The sequence below is a fragment of the Chionomys nivalis genome, chromosome 22, assembly GCF_950005125.1.
Source record: "Chionomys nivalis chromosome 22, mChiNiv1.1, whole genome shotgun sequence".
In the NCBI taxonomy this organism is placed as follows: Eukaryota; Metazoa; Chordata; class Mammalia; order Rodentia; family Cricetidae; genus Chionomys; species Chionomys nivalis.
This window is the reverse complement of record NC_080107.1, coordinates 21,227,501-21,247,986: the sequence shown is the minus strand read 5'-3', so window position 1 is coordinate 21,247,986 and position 20,486 is coordinate 21,227,501. Positions and strand designations below refer to the sequence as shown.

Below are 20,486 nucleotides of genomic sequence, written 5' to 3'. Positions count from 1 at the left end.
ATGCCCCATAAAAATGAGCTTTCGTAGCTTCTACAGATACCACGACAGCCACCGTGTTAATCCTTCATTCTCAATACTCACTACTGTGCTGAACAGAAATGATGCACTTACTGTCCATTGTTTAGCTTTTCTCTGATTGTAGAAAAATCCATAGGCTTCTTGATGACTTTCTTGTACCCAGGTACAAGCTTCAAGTTTACCGGAAGTAGAAAAGGCCAGGCATCCTCATGAGTTTCCATTTCATTCAGGATCACACTACAGAAAATAATGTTTGAAATCGGTACCTGCAGTTGGCATTCCGCAAACTAAATTTAAAAACCGGAGGGAAGAAAAGATACCTGCAAAGAGCCAGGTCCTTGGCATCGTCTCTTTTAGGTTTCTTAACAGAAGGAGCACTTTCTACTTTTGATAAGCTGACGGAAGGGGTCTCCTCCATTTTCCTCTTTTTGAAATCTTTGCTTCCTCTTCTCAAGGAGCCGCTTGTGGAAGCAGAGTCTTCATCTTCGGTGTCCCCAGCAACCGCCCCTTTCTTGGTTTTCCTGGACTCATTTGTCTTCTTTCCTTTGACATGAAGTTTTTTTATTTTTACAGTCTGACCACTTGCCTTTAATTAAAAAAAAAATAAGCAGATGGGGTATAAGAAAACAACCGTTTATCGACTTTCTATTATTTTAAACCATAAATGTTTGCTAAGATCCACAAGATGCACCAACTATGCTTTAGAAGGTTGGTAATTCTATTCTTCTACAGAGATCTGGGAATTTCTTCTCCTATGAGTGACACCCAATAAAGCATGGTGAAAAGTTATTTTAAAAATTCTTAAACGTGGAGCTAGCTGCAGATCCAGCATTGTAGAGCAGATTGCCAATGTTCCTGCCCTCTAGTCTGCTAACCAAGTGAGGTGCACAGGGCTCTTTTACAGAGCAAAACACAGCTAGGAACAAGCACATCTGTAAACCAAACCATAGAGGTTATTAATAGGAAAGCTGAAGAGGGAATAGAAAGCTAGAACAAATAGGAAAATAAGTTTCAGAAGCAGCAGGTGGAAAATCAGATTTGTTTTGTTTTGTTTTTTTTCGGTTTTCGAGACAGGGTTTCTCTGTAGCTTTGGAGCCTGTCCTGGAACTAGCTCTTGTAGACCAGGCTGGCCTCAAACTCAGAGAGATTGCCTTCCTCTGCCTCCTGAGTGCTGGGGTTAAAGGTGTGGCTGACCTGGTCTCTCATAATTTGCTTTACAGGTTTCTACTTTAAATGTGATGGGAAAATGACAGAAAATACAGGTGTTCATTATCATTTGACTTAAACATTCTCTTCTGTTGTGGAATATTATTTTAAGATGTGTTACATTTGTTTATGCTGTGGAACACTTTGTTTAATGGTGGAAAGATGTCCTTTATGTTGCATTTGTTTAACTCTGTGAGGCTGTGTTGCTTTGTCTAAAACACCTGATGGTCTAATAAAGAGCTGAACAGCCAATAGCCAGGGAGTAGAGAGGATAAGTGGGGCTGTCAGGCAGGGAGAATAAAGAGAAAGAACGAGAAAGGAGGAGAGGAGGACTCCAGGGGCCAGCCACCCAGCCATGCAGCCAGACACAGAATAAGAAGAAAGGATATACAGAAATAGAGAAATAGAGACAGAAAAGACAGATGAGATCATTTAAACTTAAGAAAAGCTGGCAAGAAACAAGACAAGCTAAGGCTGGGCATTCATAAGTAACAAGAAGCCTTTGTAGCCAGGCAGTGGTGGCACTTTAATCCCAGCACTTGGGAGGCAGAGGCAGGCAGAACTCTGTAAATTGGAGGCCAGCATGGTCTACAAGAGCTAGTTTCAGGACAGGATCCAAAGTAACACAGAGAAATTCTGCCTTGATAAACCAAAAAGAATAAGCCTCTGTGTGTATTTACTGGGGAACTGGGTGGCAGGCCCCCAAAAGAACAAAAAAGTAAGAGAGTAAGAAAACAACCAACTTGGATACTTCCAAGTCACGTTTCCAAGAGAACCAAATATAGTTCTTATAAAAACTGGTCCATGCACGATTAGATAATCATTTGGAAGGTAGAAACAGCGCAAATGTTTATCAACTGATGACTGAATAAGCAAAATGTAGTAAATCTATAGAGTATTATTTGACGATAAAAAAATACTGAACTATACTAGAACATGAACTTTCAAAGCATTTTGGGTGAGAAAAAGTAGGCAGACACAGACATACTGCATGTCTGTAAAAAGGCTTATGAAAACATCATGAAGACGTTCTGGAATTAAGTAGTGGTGATGCTGTGCAGCTCTGTGAATGCATTAAAAATCAATGGACTGTTAAAAGATGAATTTTATAAACTGTGGTGATTTAAATCTTTAAACAAAACAAATCACAAAACTCTGGTAATTTAAAGCTTAGTCTCCTACCATTCTTACCTTAGCGATGCAGGCTGGACAAAACCAGTCCCCGTCTGGAATGGTCGTAATCTTGGGCCTATGGCAGTAGGTATGGCAGCCTTTGTCACAGCCGTCACAGAGTAGAAGCAGCTCCTCATTGTCTCCCTTCCGACAGATTTGGCAGTACTACAAATACACAAAAACCACTTAACATCAGTCCTCTGCTATGAGTACTTGCTGTTGGGATGTTAAACAAACCATAATTCCTATTTGTACTGATAATGAACATTCCGCTTGCTAACAAATATATAGTAGCCACACACATCTATGTATCTCTCATTACACAGATATGGACCACATGACGGGCGAGCAATTCTTTTGGGGTAAATGCACATTTCAGATACACTGCATAGAACAGAGCTAGAGGTTGAATGCCTTCACACACTTCAGAAGCATGTACACGTCAACGTATGAAGTCATCAACATGACATCAGAGCACACAAAGCAATGAATAGCTTTAATACATGGGACTTGTAATGTTTCAGCTTTTGCTTATCTTATTGTCCTTATGATATTCTGAGAAAGAAATAAGAGAATAGTCTTTAATATCAAGATTTAGAAACTCATCTTAGTGTAATTATTAATTATATATTAATAAGAAAATATTCCTAAATTGTATATTATTCATACATGATTTATGACTGACTTAAAAATGTGTCTAAAACAGGAAACACTGAAAACCAAACCAAGTCAAATTTCGGTCACAAATATAGAAAACGTATCTTAAAAATTATCTCCAAGGAAGAAAACGATAAAGAATTTACAGTCATGATTTATTTTCTACAACTAAAAATATTTCTTCTTTACTGAAAAATGTATAGCACCATTAATGACTTCAAGCATGAAGGGAGAAAGTATCCCCTGTGAAGACATAGTTTGTATAACAGAATTCGGAAAGAGAGAGGGAAAGGCGCAGAGCCTCCAGGGCGGCTGTGAGAGCAGAGTGCACCTACATCGTCTGATTTCAGGGCACAGTGCTGCCAGGGTAGAAAGCACCCTGCAGTCAGTACTTCAAAAGTGACTACACTTAAATGGGAATTCATTTATATTAAAGTTAAGTATTTGCAATCTTAAAGAAAAAATGGTTCAAAAATTCAAAATTGCTTCATTTAACTTCAATACATTATATGCTAGCCTAGGAAACTTTAATCTTACATAACTTAACATATATATTTGTATGTATATATACACAAAGGTAGTTTAAAAATGTAATCAAAATAGGAGATACACACTATTCAAAGGAACAGATATGAAAACTGTCTATTAAATACATCAGATATATGTAATACTAAAATTGTCAAGTATGTAAATGCGAAAGCAGTAGAGTTTAATAACCCCAAAATAAGTTTCCATTACATGGACTTTCTGAATCCCACACCACTGAGTAACTTAATGGTATTTCACCAAATCCACACTCCACCTTTAAGAACTCTATTGTAAAACTCTTATTCAGAAACAATAAGGACAAGGTATATCCAGTTTATAAATAAATGTTTTCTTATCTTTTCAGAGAAGAGGTGACAAATATCAACTTTCTAGCACTTTTGAAAAGCTCCCAGAAATAGCTCATAATTATTAAGTGAGAACATGTATTTGCTTTTAACTCCTTTGCTAAAAAATACTTATGCAAGCCGGGCGATGGTGGCGCACGCCTTTAATCCCAGCACTCGGGAGGCAGAGGCAGGCGGATCTCTGTGAGTTCGAGACCAGCCTGGTCTACAGAGCTAGTTCCAGGACAGGCTCCAAAGCCACGGAGAAACCCTGTCTCAAAAAACTAAAAAAAAAAAAACAAAAAACAAAAAAAACAAACAAACAACAAAAAAAAAACTTATACAGAGAATTACCTGAAGCAAAGTGGCAGTTTCCTCTGTTCTAGTAAGTTTGCTATCTGGCTAAGGATATATTTTCTTTTTCTTTCTTTTTTTTTAGTTTTTTGAGACAGAGTTTCACTGTGTGACAACTCACTCTGTAAACCAGGCTGGTCTCGAACTCCCAGAGATCCGCCTGCCTCTGCCTCCCAAGTGCTGGGATTAAAGGTGTGCGCCACAACCATCCAGCTAAGACAGTAGTTTTTAAAAGTATTGAGCACTTTAACATTTTGTCTGGATGTATTAGGAGGATCATTATGGTCACAGATATCTGTCTAATCAAAGGCTATGAAATACTTCTTAATATATCAATAGCAAACCATGTGATCACCACCATCGTTATTTGTTGTCCTGAGAGAGCAACCCAGAGCACTGTGCATGCCAGGCAAGCCTTCCTCTGCTAAACTAGATGCTACAAATAATATGCTGGTGAACATTTTTAAAGAGACTGTTGTCATGGTGTTAAATGATGATACAAACAAGTCAGTAACATGGGAAAAGCTAATTTCAAACCTGAAAGGAACTGAGGATGCAAAAGGGGTCAGGTGTGGTGGGGCCTGGCTCGTCTCCATTCCTGGGAAACACAGGCAGGAGTACAGGACAGCCTAGGCTGCACAGAGAACCTGCGAACTCACAGAGACCCCGTCTCTGCCTCTGGAGTGCTGGGATTAAAGGAGTGAGCTACCACTTTTCAGCCAGCTTGGAGGTTTCTTTTTGTTTAGGTTTATAACAAAATTATTATGACTTCAGAGGATGATAAGAAAAAATAACTATAAAGTTTACTTTAATATAAAACGCCAGTGTTTTTATTCACTGTAATCTAGTCTTCAACAAATATATTTGCCTAAGGAGATTATTAAACTTACTTAAATAGTTCTTATTAATTTTAAGAAAATATATTTTTATTGTTAAATATTTTTATGCTTAAGAAAATGTTCTCAAAGAACCTGCACAGCACTTTCAGGCTTATAGTAAATTAATGCAACTGAACAGACCTAAATCTGAACAAACTGTAAAAGCTGCAGATTCTGATTCCAGACATCTTTAGGAAGAAATGAAAACGGGAAGACAAAGTTTATTTGTGTACACTGCACACAAGGCCATGAGCAGTGGGAACACCAAGAGGAAACGGAGGAAAGGAACACTGAATTACTAGGAGCTCTTCTTTTCTTGGGGGAATGATTATTACAAGGAATGTAATTTTCAACTTTAGCTACTCATGAAAACAAGTCTCAAATACTAGAATTTTGAAGCTGGTCTTTAATTCAAAAACAAATATTAAAGCAGTTCATAACAGGTACTTCCATACCCGGTACATTAATAGGTAATCGGGCACTATGGACATGATTTAAAACAACTGTCTCTTTGAATGTATGTCCACTATAGCTGTTATTTTGGCATTTGATGCCAGAATGCATGCTTGCTATCCAATAACTACTTGGGTTTCCAAAGATGAAAAGTCAGTTTTAATTATCAGGAGAAAAACAAAAAGTTCTAGTCTTTATGCAAACCTTATCTGATACAAACACACAAGTCAAAGTTCTATGTTTTGTATTTAGTGTTCTTATTAGTGATAGAAAAGTAAAACAATTAAGGATAACGGAGCGGATAATGCTAGTATGCAGAGTGCGCACAGGTGAACAGCCTTTAAAATGTTTCCATTAACAACCTTATGCTGATATAGTTCAGGAGGCAAACTGTTAGCATTACAGACAAGTATTCAAAGGAAACAAAGCCAAAATTTGAGCAAGAGAAGACAATATATTTGGCAGGTTGCAACAAAAAGTTCAAGATAAGAAAAAAGAATAAATTGTATAGTATTTAAGAATTAGACATACTCCCAAGTACAGTATATCTTATTGTAACAATATGGTAATATACAGTTAAGAAAGATCTGGAGGTTGGGAAAAAACAGAACAGAGAAAATCAGTCATAGTATTTCTTAAATAAAAACACTTACAACTTTCATAATTGATTTTTCCCATGCTATTGATCTCTGTAACTGCTGGATGCACAGGGCTACCTGTGCAGCACTGCGAGCTTCTGCTAACGCCCTCCTCCAGACCCTGAGCCCTGGAGCAATATCCTCTTCAATTCTGCATTGAGATATAGAGAAATTGAGTAGGTCATGGCCAGATTTATGGTCACTGAATGTGAAACAATCATCACACTGAAAGCCAAGCAATGACAAAAAACATGTACAGCCAATAAGTATAAAGTTTAAGCAACTAAATTTGATGTAGTGCACAGACTGTGGCTACGTGCCTTGAAGCTTAGTCACAACCAGATAAATGTAAGATCACTTTGCAGGATTATCAATGCACATAACAACAAAAAAAAAGTTTTTACAAAGCACCATGCAAATAGCATGATCCACAAGGATCACAGACAAACAAGAAGATACATAGATAACAGGCAATAGAAAATAGGCTCCAATTAGCAAAGAAGCACAATAATTTGTCAAGTTAATCTCAATAACCTACCCGTCACCATCACCACTAACGGATGGTGCAGGAGCAGGGACAGTAACTGTGCCCACATTATCCAGTTTGATCTGAATGGTGGTACTTAAGGGGCTCTTCAGATACCTTCTCTCAATGTTCCGCTCCAAATCAGCCAGCCTGGTTACAGCTATATCTAGGGGGTTGTCACTCTTCCGGGCCAGTGCATGTGCACTGTTTTCTTCATCACCAGGAAGGTCTCCATCATGCTCCTTGTACAACTTAGTAAATGACTTATGTTCAAAATATACCAAGTCCTCCCTTTCTGATGCAGGCTCTGGACACATCCAACCCTATACATCAAGAGAATAATGTCATTACGGTTTCTTCTGAAACTGTTAGACCGGTGAGTTACCTTTACGTAAAATTCAGCAGCGACCACCAGCAGATCTCAAGGATCTTTACTAAAAGGTTTTACCTTGCATTTCCTAATTTTAGGTTAAAACAAGAGCAAAAAAGGAAAAACAGTTGGTAAGAAAGTATGTGAGAAATAACATTGATTACATAAGCAGTAAAATTCAGCAAACGACTGCAAAGGTTTAGACTACCATGTTCATTAATGCGATACATGTACCAAAGAAAATGTCTTGGTGGCCTTGAACTTTTCTCTTGATTCTGCCCTTGTGCCTTCTACTGTTCTGTTGTAATATGAGCGGCAGGGCTGCGTCCCCGGCACCCAGCCGCCTGCATGGCTAGCTTATGCCCCGAAATAATTACATGGAAACTGTATTCTTTTGAACATTGCCTAGCCCATTAGTTCCAGCCTCTTATTGGCTAGCTCTTACATATTGATCTAACCCATTTTGCATGTCCTCATACCCACTACTTTCCGTTTGTCTGTAAAGCTCAGCATAGCTATTCCCCTTGCCCATATTGTGCTTCCCTGTCTTCAGCTACAATGTAGCCCATCCACCATGAAGCACGCCCTGAAGGGGTTAAGTCCTCCTGCTGTAGGCTTTCCCTAGCCTTGCCATGCTGTACCTCTAGAACAGCACGATGATTTCATCAACATCCTTTTTCCATAACAAGGGTGCGGGCCATACTGGCCTTTACTCATTTCTTTCCAGTATAGTGAAGGTAAAATAACGGGCACTTGATATATACATATTGATTGAATAAATGAACAATTTCATGACAATGTTTGTTCACACAATCCTTTGTCCCCAAACCAAAGATTGCCCAGCTTTTAACATGCTCTCAATCACCGACATTCAAGTGCCTCAATTTTCCGTCATTCTCACTTCCATTCACATACCAGTGCTGCATTCAGACTCCATGACTTGCAACATGGTAAATTTTCAGTCCCTGATCCTCTGCTCATTCCCCTACTTCTTAGTTACTATTTGCTTGGTTCCTGTCTGTCAAAATCCCACTCATTTTCCTACAACAGAACATGTCTCCACTCTACATAGTTTGGACTGAGCTCTTCCAGATACCCAGCAGAAACCAGTCCACTCTTTAAAATTCACACGCTAACCTACATCTCTTTATGGTTAGTTACTAGATTCCTCACCCAAGTGCCACATCTTACCTTCCTGATATAAGGCAAGCTTTTTGGGAATTAGAAGCACATTTTGTCCAATTTTGTAGTTTCTATTGTCTGATTTTAAAAAACAGCTACTGAGTAAAAGTATATCAAATAAAATACTCAGAAGGAATTCTCTGCAAATTAAATTAAGAAATTACTATTTTTATTCTCTGTATCAAGACCAAATCTCCTCCTTTATCTCAATGGAATATTTCTATCTGGAAAGGAAGCCCAGGGAACCTGACATAGGAGGTGGATCATGAGTCTGGGGACTCCTGGCAAGCATGAGGACCTGGGGAAGGCACAAATACTTAGGGGTCACATACAGGCCCGGGGATAACTTATATCAAAGAAACCTTCCCACATTCTACAAGGGAAGCAAAATAGCTGAACAGAAACCTTGTAAATATGATACTTCAACTTCTGCAAAGTAAACTAGAATTAGGAAATCAAAAGCCAGAAGGCTGTGCTCTGTCCAAAAGTGTCAGTGACCAAAGGCTCTTCATTTGATTTGCTCTGTTAATACAATATGAATGAACAACAAAGTTGGTTGCTATAAATCTGTAATATTTAAAACTAGGAAGAAAATTTAATGTTTTGGGTAACACTATGATAAAGGTAGCTCTGTGCTGAAAAGCACACTCAAATAAAGCTAACAGTACTATAACAAAGATAAATGTAAATTGTAGCCTTGACATTTCAGTGATGGTTCATAGTGAGTAAAGTCATGGGATGGTGTGGGTGTTAAAGAGGCCCCCAGTTCAGATAGTGGCAATGGACACTTAAGGTCAGATTAAGGACAGTAAAATCAAACGGAAACCTGTGGTCATCTTTATATCATATGCAATTACAGATTCAGTATTTGAAAGAGCCTGTAGACCCCCCATGCTTTTCAGAAAACAACAGGAACTTAGAAGCCATTTCATAGGGCTCATGGCTGAAGGGGATAGTCAGCTCACAAACATTAAAAACGCAAGCCAGATGGAGGTGGTGCACACCTTTAATCCCAGCACTCGGGAGGCAGAGGCAGGTGGATGTCTGTGAGTTTGAGGTCAGCCTGGTCTACAGAGTGAGTTCCAGGACAGGCTCCAAAGCTACATAGAGAAACCCTACCTCAAAAAACAAAATGCAAATGAATATATCTAATAGATCAACAGCACAATTTTAATGTGCTTTCATTATGGCAAGCTTCTCAGGGTAAAAGTATTTTCTTTTTAAGAAAAAATATGATTAAGTCTTCTATAGATAGTAAGACATAACTATTTTAGTACTTTTTCATCACTTAAAGACAATTCAAGTTATTATTCAGTTCTCAGAATAATACAACAACATAATTCACAAGCAGCTTAATAATAAGATGCCAAGACACTCTACTCAAAAGCAAATTCCACTTATTTCAGCTGCTAAGAACATGAGCAAGGGCACGGAAGGCAACAATGTGGTGGGATCAAGGCATCCAAGTGTGACGATTTCAGGTCACACTCTAATCTGTAAACACTTGACATGCTTTCCCAACTGGAGGTCAGTTAGCACTGGCAAATTAGATGGAATACGTTGAAGGAAAATTAAAACCGCATAAACCAACACCAACAAGTAGTTAACAAGTGACCATGAGAGAGGGCAACATCAGAGCATAGAAAGCAGAAGCAGCATGTGAGAAAGCAAGTCAACTATTCAGTAAACCCTTCCACATTTCCTAGGAGCTACAGCCTGATCATTGGTCCTCATGCTAAAGATACTGCGCCACCAAGACAATGTAAATTACACTCATTATTCTCAATTTAAGGAGGCAGTGGAATGCATAAAACAAGAAATCCAACAAACATCTTAAAAAAAATAGCACTAAATGGAATAATTTTCATTTCTCCAGAAAATTAACTCGTGTGGAGGAGTTTCCTTTGTTGACGATGCCAGATAAATGAGGCGTGCGGACAGTTCACAGGCTAGGGGAGAAGACACACAGTTTCATAGCACAATAGTTTTAGGAAGTAATAAATTTTGTTTTCTAATGTTAGCAATTATGTTTGTGGCAAAAAAGGGATATTATACTAGCCCTAGAAAATGATGGGTTTTTTTTTGAGACTTCAAAAACTCATTATGAAGCAAAATTTAAATTATTGAGCAAGATATAATTATGTAATACATTTTTCTCTGAATAAAACATAAATATCAAGTGAATCAACATGAGAGACCCCAGTTTTCTAAAGCTCTGCAGGTTTCTCTGCTTAGTCAGCACATGGATATCTATCTACTTATCAGGACAACCATACTACTGCCCTCTTCCCAAGCCTGAGCATCTTGAGTAAGCATCTTCTGTCTCTCCAGCAGAAATCAGCTCTGACCATTGCCTGTGACATCACACCCATCAGATAGAGACATGTGCTTCACATATGGTGTATCTGCTTATTGATAGACCGTGGATCCTAATGTCTGTATTGTCCTTCCAGTTTAGACTATACATAGAAAAAGTTTGAGACAAAACAGTTAAACATAAAGGAGTCCTTGATCTTCCACGAACACTGCTGACATTTATGAGAAAACTGTGCTTATCATGGTAAAAACAAAATGATTTCTGTGAATACAAAATGTAAAAAACCACATGTGCTACACAGTTCAACAAGCTTGGCTTGCACACATTCTTTGCCACTCAAATGATGACTGAGCCCGTTTCCTTACCTGTACAACAGGAGAGGTTAACTCAGGACTGTTGAGAATTAAATGAAATCGTGTGAAAACATTTAGTACAATAACTACATTACACAAGTTATATAATAACAATTACCTTCCATCACCCTAAAGACAGATTACATGCCAAGCCGGCTTTACCTTCACTTGCAAACTTGCTGATGCCACCCTCCTTTCCAGGTCCTCTACTTGCTGGAGGATGTTCAGGTCCAGTTCCATCGCTTGCTCCTCTACGGACCAGTTTTCCACAATATCTCGAGTTACCTGATTTTCTTCATTTTCATTTAATTCAATAATAGCAACTACATTTGAGAAGAAAGTAGTTCTGAAGTCTACTTGATTTCTAACTGCCCTCCCATAGTGATTTCCTCCCCCAAATGAGTAAAATGCTACACACACTACATCCATAAACTTAACATAGACAAATGTACAATGCAAATGAGGACAGTTTTGTTGCCGAACAAGAAACTAACTGAGACACACAAAACAATATGTGTATAGGTGCTAAAAATGATAGTAAGTAACACAATTTGAGAAAAGCAATTAGTTACTGTTAAGCAAAATCTAAAATAATAAAGTCTGTGGAAAGATGGCTCAGTGGCTAAAAGCATGTACTGTTCATCCAGAGGACGCCAGTTTGACTCCCAGCACACATAACATGGCTTACTACAACCTACAACGGAAGCTCCAGGGGCATCCAATAGCTCTGCCTATGCACACACATACATAATTAAAAATAATAAGAATAACTTGAAGATAAATAAAAGTAATAAAGAATTAACATATAGTAAAAGGTTTTAGGGTAAAATAATGAACTTTTGGAGCTGGAGAAATGGGTCAGTGGTTAAGAGCACTGGTTGGTCTTTCAGGGGACCCAGGATTCAATTCCCAGAACCCATACGACAGCTTACTGCTGTACATAACTCCAGTTCCAGGGGATCTGACACCCTCATACAGACAAATGTGCCCATAAAAGAAAACAAAAAAGTAAATAAAAATCTTTTTTAAAAAAAAAAAAAAAAACCCTGAATTTTCATAATCAGATAAATGAGCAGAAATCTCTTGGGCACTTACCATCCTTGTTCTTGACACAGGCTTGAGTAATATAATCCAAGTGCTTCTGTATTTGCTTCTGCAGTGCCTTTTCCCTTATTCCTCTGAGATGCAGCACTTTGAGCAATGTTTTCAGGTCCTCTGGGTCAATAATTCTCCACCAACCAAACTGCATTTCTAAGTCAAGACAAATTGTGCCCATAGTTTATACTGTTTTCACTAGGAAATAATGGCAGAGCAAACCTCAAGAGATTTGTTAGCCACAAGGAAATTCATCAGAGATACATTTACAAAAGAGAAATAAACTATGACAGAAGAATCAAGACACAGCGAGGGGCTGCAAGCCACCGCTCACACCTACCTTCTGGGATAGGCTTTGGACTAGGGAAATCTACTGGCTTTGCTACTTCAACAGCTGCTGGCTGAGCTGTAGTGGCCTTTTCCGGTGGAGGGACTGGAGACTCACTTTTACTTGAAGCAACACTGGAGGTCAAGAATGAACTACCATTTCCTTCTGGCAGTCCCAAGCCTGACCCCAGACCAGGCAAAGGTGATGTAAACGGGACATTGGAAGTGAGTACCCCAGCAGGCCACCCACAGAACTGAAGGCCCATCATAGACATGCCGCTTTTCACCTGTAAAACAAAACATCTTAAGCTTAGATTGCGGTTCCTGAGTTCAATCCCTGGCACTCACAGGATGGAAGGAAAGAGCTGTCTCCTGCAAGCTGTCCTCCGATCTCCATATACTTAATGTAGTAACAACATTCACAAAACAGAAACAAAGTACTCATTAATTTAAGGAGTTGGGGGAATGTTTGGAAACTTATTCAAATTCTATCTTTCAAAAACAAGAGAAAAACTACACACATTAGCAACAATATTAATTTTCATGTTATTTGTAATTAATTACATGTTAGTTATACTGCAACTCCAGCAAACTGAAGAGTAAGCCAACTAAATAAGGTTAGATAGCAGGAGAGCTAATGAAGCCGGTGACAGACATTCTGACTGCTTTGGTTTTTCAGACTGTCTCAGGATTCTTGAAGATCACCAAAGGTCAAAGTACAGCACTAACCTGAAGAGGCGGTAAAGTAAATGGGTTCAGTCCAGCAGGGCTCTGAGAAGAAGACGGCCCAAGAAGCGGAGCTGGAGCAGGTGACGGTGACTTTGATGGTGGCTGAGACTGAGGAGTCGCTAAAGCAGCTGGCAAGTCAGCATGGGTCAAGGAAGTGTCGTCACAAGGGGTTCTTGGCAGAAGGCTAAACCACTGTCTGTTCTTCTCAGTCAGTGTTTTTAGCAGCTGGTCGTTGGGGAGAGGGCCGTACAACTTCGCACAGCTACCCGAGGCAGAGCTAAACAGACCAGCGGCTTCTGTCTTTTCCAAGCCGCTCTGCGCTGCTGCCGAGGGAAGGCTCCCCAGGGAATGCTTCCCCCCATTCTGATGGGACAATGTACATCCGTTCGTACTAGCAGTCACTTTTGGGGGGGTCATAATATCTGACTCAGGAGGCATTTTAGCTACTTCCAAAAGTTTGCTTAACTTGGAGAAAGAGCCAGGTTTCTGAAGAAAGAGGTTTGTGTTATCTTTTTCTTTAAGGTCTTCCTTCTGCTCACAGTGATCGGGAATGGAACAATTTAAAGATTCTGCAGGAGTCTCAAATACTTCTTTCATCTGGAGACTTGCTGCCTTTTTAAGCTTTTCTTTTTCTTTTGCAATTTCTTCTAAGCCTATACAAGCAAAAGATGCCATTAAATTAAGTTATTACTACACATCAAACCATTACTTTGGCTAAGGTTTTTTTTTTTTTTTTTTTTTTTTTTTTTTGTTTGTTTGTTTTTCGAGACAGGGTTTCTCTGTGGTTTTGGAGCCTGTCCTGGAACTAGCTCTTGTAGACCAGGCTGGTCTTGAACTCCCAGAGATCCGCCTGCCTCTGCCTTCCAAGTGCTGGGATTAAAGGCATGCACCACCACCGCCCAGCCCTGGCTAAGTTTTATTATTCGCCAAACTATATAAAAATACATCAAACTTCCACATCTTATAGTCCTCATTTTCTTATGGATTTTTTTCAGTCATTAGCATAAAAAATTAAATGTACGGCTGTGGAGATGACTCAGTGGGTAAGATTGCTGGCTGGGCAAGTACGAGGACCCAAGTTTGAATCCCCAGAACGCACACAGCAGGCATATGAGGCTATGCGTGCCTGGAACTCAAGTGTTGGAGGGGAATCTGCAGGCCAGTCAGGCCAGCAGAAACAGTGACTTTCTTCCGCAGCCAGGGGCCCTGTCTCAAGGCGATAAAGAGTGGTAAGGAAAGACATCCGATGCTCTCCTCTGGTCTCTCCATGCATGGCACAGACACATACAACACAACACACAAGCGTGCCTGCCCCCCCACATACACACACACTCTCTTTTCAATGACATTTATGAATGTACAGTTATTAAAAACAAAACCTACACAGTAAGAACTAGTAGATCTGTACCTCTCAACCTGTGTAATCTGAAAAGGAGAATCTAGTCCAGCCTACCTGTTTCAATAATTTGTGACTATGTATGAAACATCAATAAATATATAAATAACTATGTCATATAGATACAGTTAGTATCCATGTGATACTGAATGGATGATATCATGACTGACTACTCTGCTCAAAGACAGCAGTAGAGTAAAATTATTTACTATTAACAATAAATGATATGCATTTTAATTTTTATATTTTTTTACATAACAATAAATGGTATTTTTCATTTGTGCATTTTAAAAATCTATTTCCTTGGGCAAATTCCTTAAAATAGTCAACTTAACATATATACTTTTTAAGAGTTCTTGAAATATACTGTCAAACTGTCCTCTAGAAAGTTTGGGTTAAACTCAGGACCAAACACACTCACCCCAGAAGCACATACGGATATGTGTTTTTTCTAGATCCTCAACAAAATTAGATGTTATCAATATTTTTTTTTGTCTTTGCCAATGCCTAGGAGGCAAAACACTAAATTGGATCACGTCTGATCATTAGTGCACTAAATATTCTTTTGTGGGCCACCATTTCTCCTATTAATGCCAAAGGATTCAAAGATGAATTTTATTAAAATGATGAATCTACTTTATTCTATCTGAAAACCAGCTTTCAGGCTAACATAATCAATCAGTCATGAAGGGCACAGAGTCAGTCCATCCTGCCTATTCCTCCATCTTCACTGCTGCTCAAGACTAACATGCTTAATCACATCTATATAGGTGTGACTTCCTCCAAGGAGCTACACACACACACACACACACACACACACACACCCTACCTAGCTTGTGGCATTCACCATTTTCAAGTTATTTATTTCCCACTTGAATAGTTTCTTTGGAGTTCTATCTGTTCACACCCTTTGTTCCTGTTTTATGGTGTGTATATAATTTATGGTTTGGAGTACTGCATAAATAGAATCCTGTACACTCTTCTGCAAAATGGGATAAAATCCCAAATCCTTACCAAGGCCTCAGCACTCCACAGTATCTGACAAAACCCCTATAATCTCTGTACCATTGGCCCTGGAAAATATTGCTGTTCCCATCTCCTCTATTTTTGCTTTTCAAATACGCAAGGGTTTTTCTTCAGGGCCTCTGTGCTTGCTGTTCTCATGCAGGACAGTGTTCTGCTCAACACTTCTTGGCCAAGTCTCAGGTTAAATACCATTTTCTCAAGAGTGCTCCCTGATCACCCTGAGTGCACTAGGTGTCTCCCACTCCTTGGAATGTCATTCTATGTCGCTTCCTTTACAGAGTTCTGAACATAGCATGCGGTGCAGCAGCGTCACGGGGTGACAGTGAGGACCACCTCACACGGTGCAGCAGCGTCACACGAGACTGGCAGCAGAAGAAAAGCCAAGGGCACGAACCCTCAGCTTAAGAGGCTTCAGTGGGATGAGAACTGAGCACTCACTATGCCCAGTAACAAAGCACACTTGATTATGAAAGGACACAAGACAGGGCAGTAGCAACATGCTTTTTAAAAATGCAATATCCTAGAGGGCAGTGGGCGCACACCTTTAATCCCAGCACTCAGGAGACAGAGGCAGGCGGTCTCTGTTTGAGGCGGGGGCAGTGGAGACAATATTCCATTTAGGAGACTGCAGTTCTTACCTTCACCACTCTCCATGCCTTCTACAAAAATCCCTCCGCACTGAGGAAGAATCCAGTATCTGCGTCGGTAACGGTCCTGACCGAACATCATTGAGCGCAATGAGTGGGAAGCATCGAAGAGCTTTCGCCTGTACTGGCTCTGTTGCTGTTAAAAAGTCATCCATATAATTATATCACAGACACTGCGTGCCATAAAAGTCAGCAAAGGTACTCTTATGTTTACTGTGTCATCATACTGTCCAGTACATAAAAACACGATGGTACATGTCATCAAATACGTCACTAAGCCAGAACGAGTCGGATGATTTCAGTACTTTGCCAATACTTTTCCACACAATTAACCATGCCTACATCTGTTTAGCTTTTTACACATGTTCTATGCCTTTTCAACACATGCTTAAATTTTGACATACAGCTAGGGAATGAACATTGAGACAATAATGTACAGGCATCTCATAGTACTTAACAACTAATTTTTGGGCTTGGGGAATTAGCTCAACAGAAGAATGCTTGCCTAGCAAGTGCAAGGCCCTGGGTTCAGGCCTCAGTTCTGAAAAAAAAAAAAAAAAAAATCCAACCCACTAGTTTTTCTGCCATGAACGTGAAGGAGAGTAGGGAGGGGTCTAAGGGAGAGCTTGGAGGGAGGAAAGGAAGAAATGTAATTATAGTATAATCTAAAAACAAAAAAAGGAACCCTTAATTTTTCTTAAAAAAGACTCATCTTAAATTATGATACTGAAAACAGAACATAAATTTTAATGATAAATACTGAAGTATAAACAGTTTATAAGTCTAATTTAAGTATAATAAATAAATGTACAAGTGTAAAATGAAATAGAAATATTAAAATTACTATGAAACTCAGAAATTTCGAGTAATTAGTTCCAAGAGAATATATTTTACTGATGCATTAATTTAAAGGTCCAATTGAGGAGTCTAGAACTCTTTCTTCACAGATTTGGCTAAGCATAATGCTTTCAGAGGCTTCTAACCCCAGCATTCAGCCAGTCTAGTTTAACTGTGAGGGTGTTTCTGGAATCCTTCTGTTTAATTACTTATGGAAAGAAACGAATCCCGGATTTAAGAACACTGTACGCAGACGTGAACACACATTCGAGTGTGCTTACTTTGCTCAGTTTTTCAATCTGTTTTTCCAGCTCCTCAACACTTGCTGTCTGGTCACCTTCATCCTAAACAATAAAACACAGAATTATTTATCTGCTTCAGAGTTTCATTCTTTCCTCACACACACATTCATAGCTACATATAAAGCATAGAAGTAGTAAAGGAGGAATTTTAACACTGAGCGGAGCACTCAGAGCACTTTTTAAGGGTACTGCTTAAACAGAGGGACTTGTGCATGACACATGAGCATTCAATCATTTACATCATTAGCCCTTCAATTAATTTTTGATATTTCCTCTGGGCATTTTTTCTGACATTCCCATCCAAAAAGAAGCATTTTTTCAAAAGTCACCAGCACTTGTTGATACTCATTAGAAAAGAGATGCACATCTAGTAAGCAGAGGCGACGGAGGGAAGTGTTCACAGTTTCATAATCACCCATTGTCTATGCACTTCTTATCCAAAGTCAGAGGACAAGAATTATTTTGGCTTTTACATAGACTGTGCTAAAAGTAACATGAATTCTAACTGGGATAAAAAGATAACAAGCCTCCAAATCCTCAAATCCTGACTTGCAGCTAGGTACTTAAATATTGATATAAAGTGACCTTTTCATAAGCAGGACCAATGTTTTGAGAATTTACTAAAGCAAGAATCACATTCCAGGTAACTGGGATACGGCAACAAAGTAGTAACGCACCAACCAAATCAACCAAACGCAGCCTCTCCACTTGTCCAGTGCTGTGGGACTGTCCTAAGGCCTGGCGAAAACAAGGCAAGTATCCTACAACTGTGGTGCAAGTATCCTACAACTGTGGTCCAAATAACCTACAAACTGTAATTTTTAATACTTCTCTCAGGATGAGAAAGGAATGATAGTCTACTAAGTTTTAATTAAAGGAGTTTTGGTTAATTATAATTTTAGATGGGTGGTGGCTGTGCACGTCTTTAATCTTTTGGGATACAGAAGCAGCTGGATCTTTGTGAGTTTGAGGACAGCCTGGTCTACAGAGCAAGTTCCAGGACAGCCAGGACTACACCGAGAAAACCATGTCTTGAAAAACCCCAAAACAAAAAAACAAAACAAACAAAACCCATAATTTTAGGAAACATAAAAGAACTTAGAAGATCAGAGGTATGCGACAACAGAAAGAACATACACAATTACCAAAACTGAAGACAGAAATTATCCTCACCATGGTTCTCCACTGCTTCTTAATCAAAAGTGCCTTTGAGCTAATCATTTAATGTTCAACACAACCTCATGTACATCACCTGATGAGGACACAGCCCAGCAGAGTCTCAACACAAGTCCAACAATTGGGAAGGTTACGTGTAAGAGGAGTAAGCATGGGAACAGAAGGGAACTGACTGAGACAAAGGGTGTGACTTAGCTGAAGGCAGCATCTTCTGAGCCTTAATGAAAAACCTCCCAGTAATTAATTCTTCAAGAACTATAACTATTGTACTGACACGCAAACTAGAGTTAAGCAAGAAGCCAAGGTTGCTCTTGGATATCATCAGTACTTTATTAACTAGCCAATATTTAATACGTGTCTACCAGGCCTTTATTATTATAAAGACTCCTTCCAATCATTTCAAGGGGAAAAAAGCTCTTCTTTTCTTAAAAAAGATTATTTAATATGTACACAAGTATATAACAATGGAAAAAAGAGGTCATAAATATGGAAATCTTTGGAGGGAAAAGATGATATAAGATAAAAAATAGAAAAAAATAAAAATGATGCAGAAAAAAACCAAACAAACTATTTAAGACGAGGTTTAAACTGCAGCCTTGGCTGCCCTGGAACTCTCCTGGCAGCCTAAGCAGGCCTTGATCTCACAGATATGCTCTGTATCTTGGCCTCTAGGTACATGTACCAGCCACTCCCACAGCAACTTTTTTTTTAAATAAGGCCATGGTATGTAGCTGGGACTCCTTGTTCTCCTTTTCTTAGTCTCCTAAGTGCAGTATTATAGGCACATGTCATTCTATCTAGCTAAAGAAAACATAAATTGGTTTTTTAAGACCCTAAATATTTATTATTTTAAAAGTTTTATACCATTTCCTCATGTTAATAGTAGGATATATAATGGTAATAAACCCTATAATCTAACTATGATTACTCACACTATAGCTATGTTAAATGACATGTTCTATGTATAAATAATAAAATCTATGGCTCCCAATTATGTAATTAAAAAGGAAGTCAGAGACTGGGTAGGGTGGTACACAGCTATAATCTTTAATCTTTTGAAGATTTACGTGTTTTCTAATCTTTCAAGCTTTGCACACATACAAAGCTGAGACCAGAAGGGTCATGAACCAAGGGAAACCAGGGTTTCCATGGCCTACATGAGCAGACTGTCTTCCCTTTCCCCACCAGAAGCAAGGTGAAGCAAACAATTTCTACCCATCAACCCACTTTAGTGACATCACTCAGCAGAACACACTGAAATCCCAAAGCAGGGCTAGAAATTTGTGCCAACATTTAGGCCAATTTATAATATTAAATATCTAAAAAAGCCACCAAGCCCAGAAAGGCTTAGCTCTTGTTATGGAAACGGCTCCACTTTCCAAATGAAACAGATTACTGATGAATGGGTCTGTGATTCTCAAATTAGATACTTCTTACATATCTGTGACAAAATGATGTTTAAGCACATTATATCAGGGCACAGGGCCAGGCACGTGCAGCCCCATGCTAGTCAGAAGTCTCAATAAGAGGCCCTGGCCTCTTGGGCTCGAGTTTGAAGCCAGTAGTGGTAACATGAAAGTCTGGAGGAGGTCCGGCACTATGGAACAGTTTTTTTCTGCAACAAATCTCAATGTCATCTTTGCAGGGCTCTGACACCAAAAGAAAGTTCAACAGTGGGACCACGTCAGATAAAAAAATCCCTGCACAGCAAAGAAAAGGACAGGTGGAAAAACAACCCACTGCATTTCATAAAAAATAATGCCCAAACAATTAAGAAACGCAGCATTGTAGCAGCTGCCAAACACTGTTCTCTGCATTCCCCATGCGAACATCCACCCTGAGATGTAGTTCTCAGTGAATGGCTGCAGAAAGTACTTGTGAGAGTTTGTTCCTCCAAATGCCTAATGTCCTTCATGGGCATGTGATCTACATTGCAAATATCTTCCCATTATGC

The 20,486-nt window shown here is 39.1% G+C and overlaps 1 protein-coding gene across 16 annotated transcripts in view; it reads right to left on the bottom strand.

Moving 5' to 3' along the window:
- Positions 1-20,486, bottom strand: part of Baz2b (bromodomain adjacent to zinc finger domain 2B) — a 213,038-nt gene that overhangs the window by 1,856 nt on the left and 190,696 nt on the right. For 11 of the 16 annotated variants that reach the window (XM_057755621.1, XM_057755623.1, XM_057755626.1 and 8 more), the window contains 11 exons: positions 17,336-17,398; positions 16,209-16,353; positions 13,149-13,801; positions 12,433-12,706; positions 12,093-12,248; positions 11,160-11,320; positions 6,788-7,098; positions 6,265-6,400; positions 2,416-2,562; positions 339-604; positions 112-255 (listed from right to left, as the gene is read on the bottom strand). In XM_057755621.1, coding sequence (XP_057611604.1) covers positions 112-255; positions 339-604; positions 2,416-2,562; positions 6,265-6,400; positions 6,788-7,098; positions 11,160-11,320; positions 12,093-12,248; positions 12,433-12,706; positions 13,149-13,801; positions 16,209-16,353; positions 17,336-17,398 — 2,456 coding nt within the window. The remainder of the gene's footprint in view (positions 1-111; positions 256-338; positions 605-2,415; positions 2,563-6,264; positions 6,401-6,787; positions 7,099-11,159; positions 11,321-12,092; positions 12,249-12,432; positions 12,707-13,148; positions 13,802-16,208; positions 16,354-17,335; positions 17,399-20,486) is intronic. The other 5 variants (XM_057755630.1, XM_057755631.1, XM_057755633.1 and 2 more) reach the window with 1 other exon arrangement.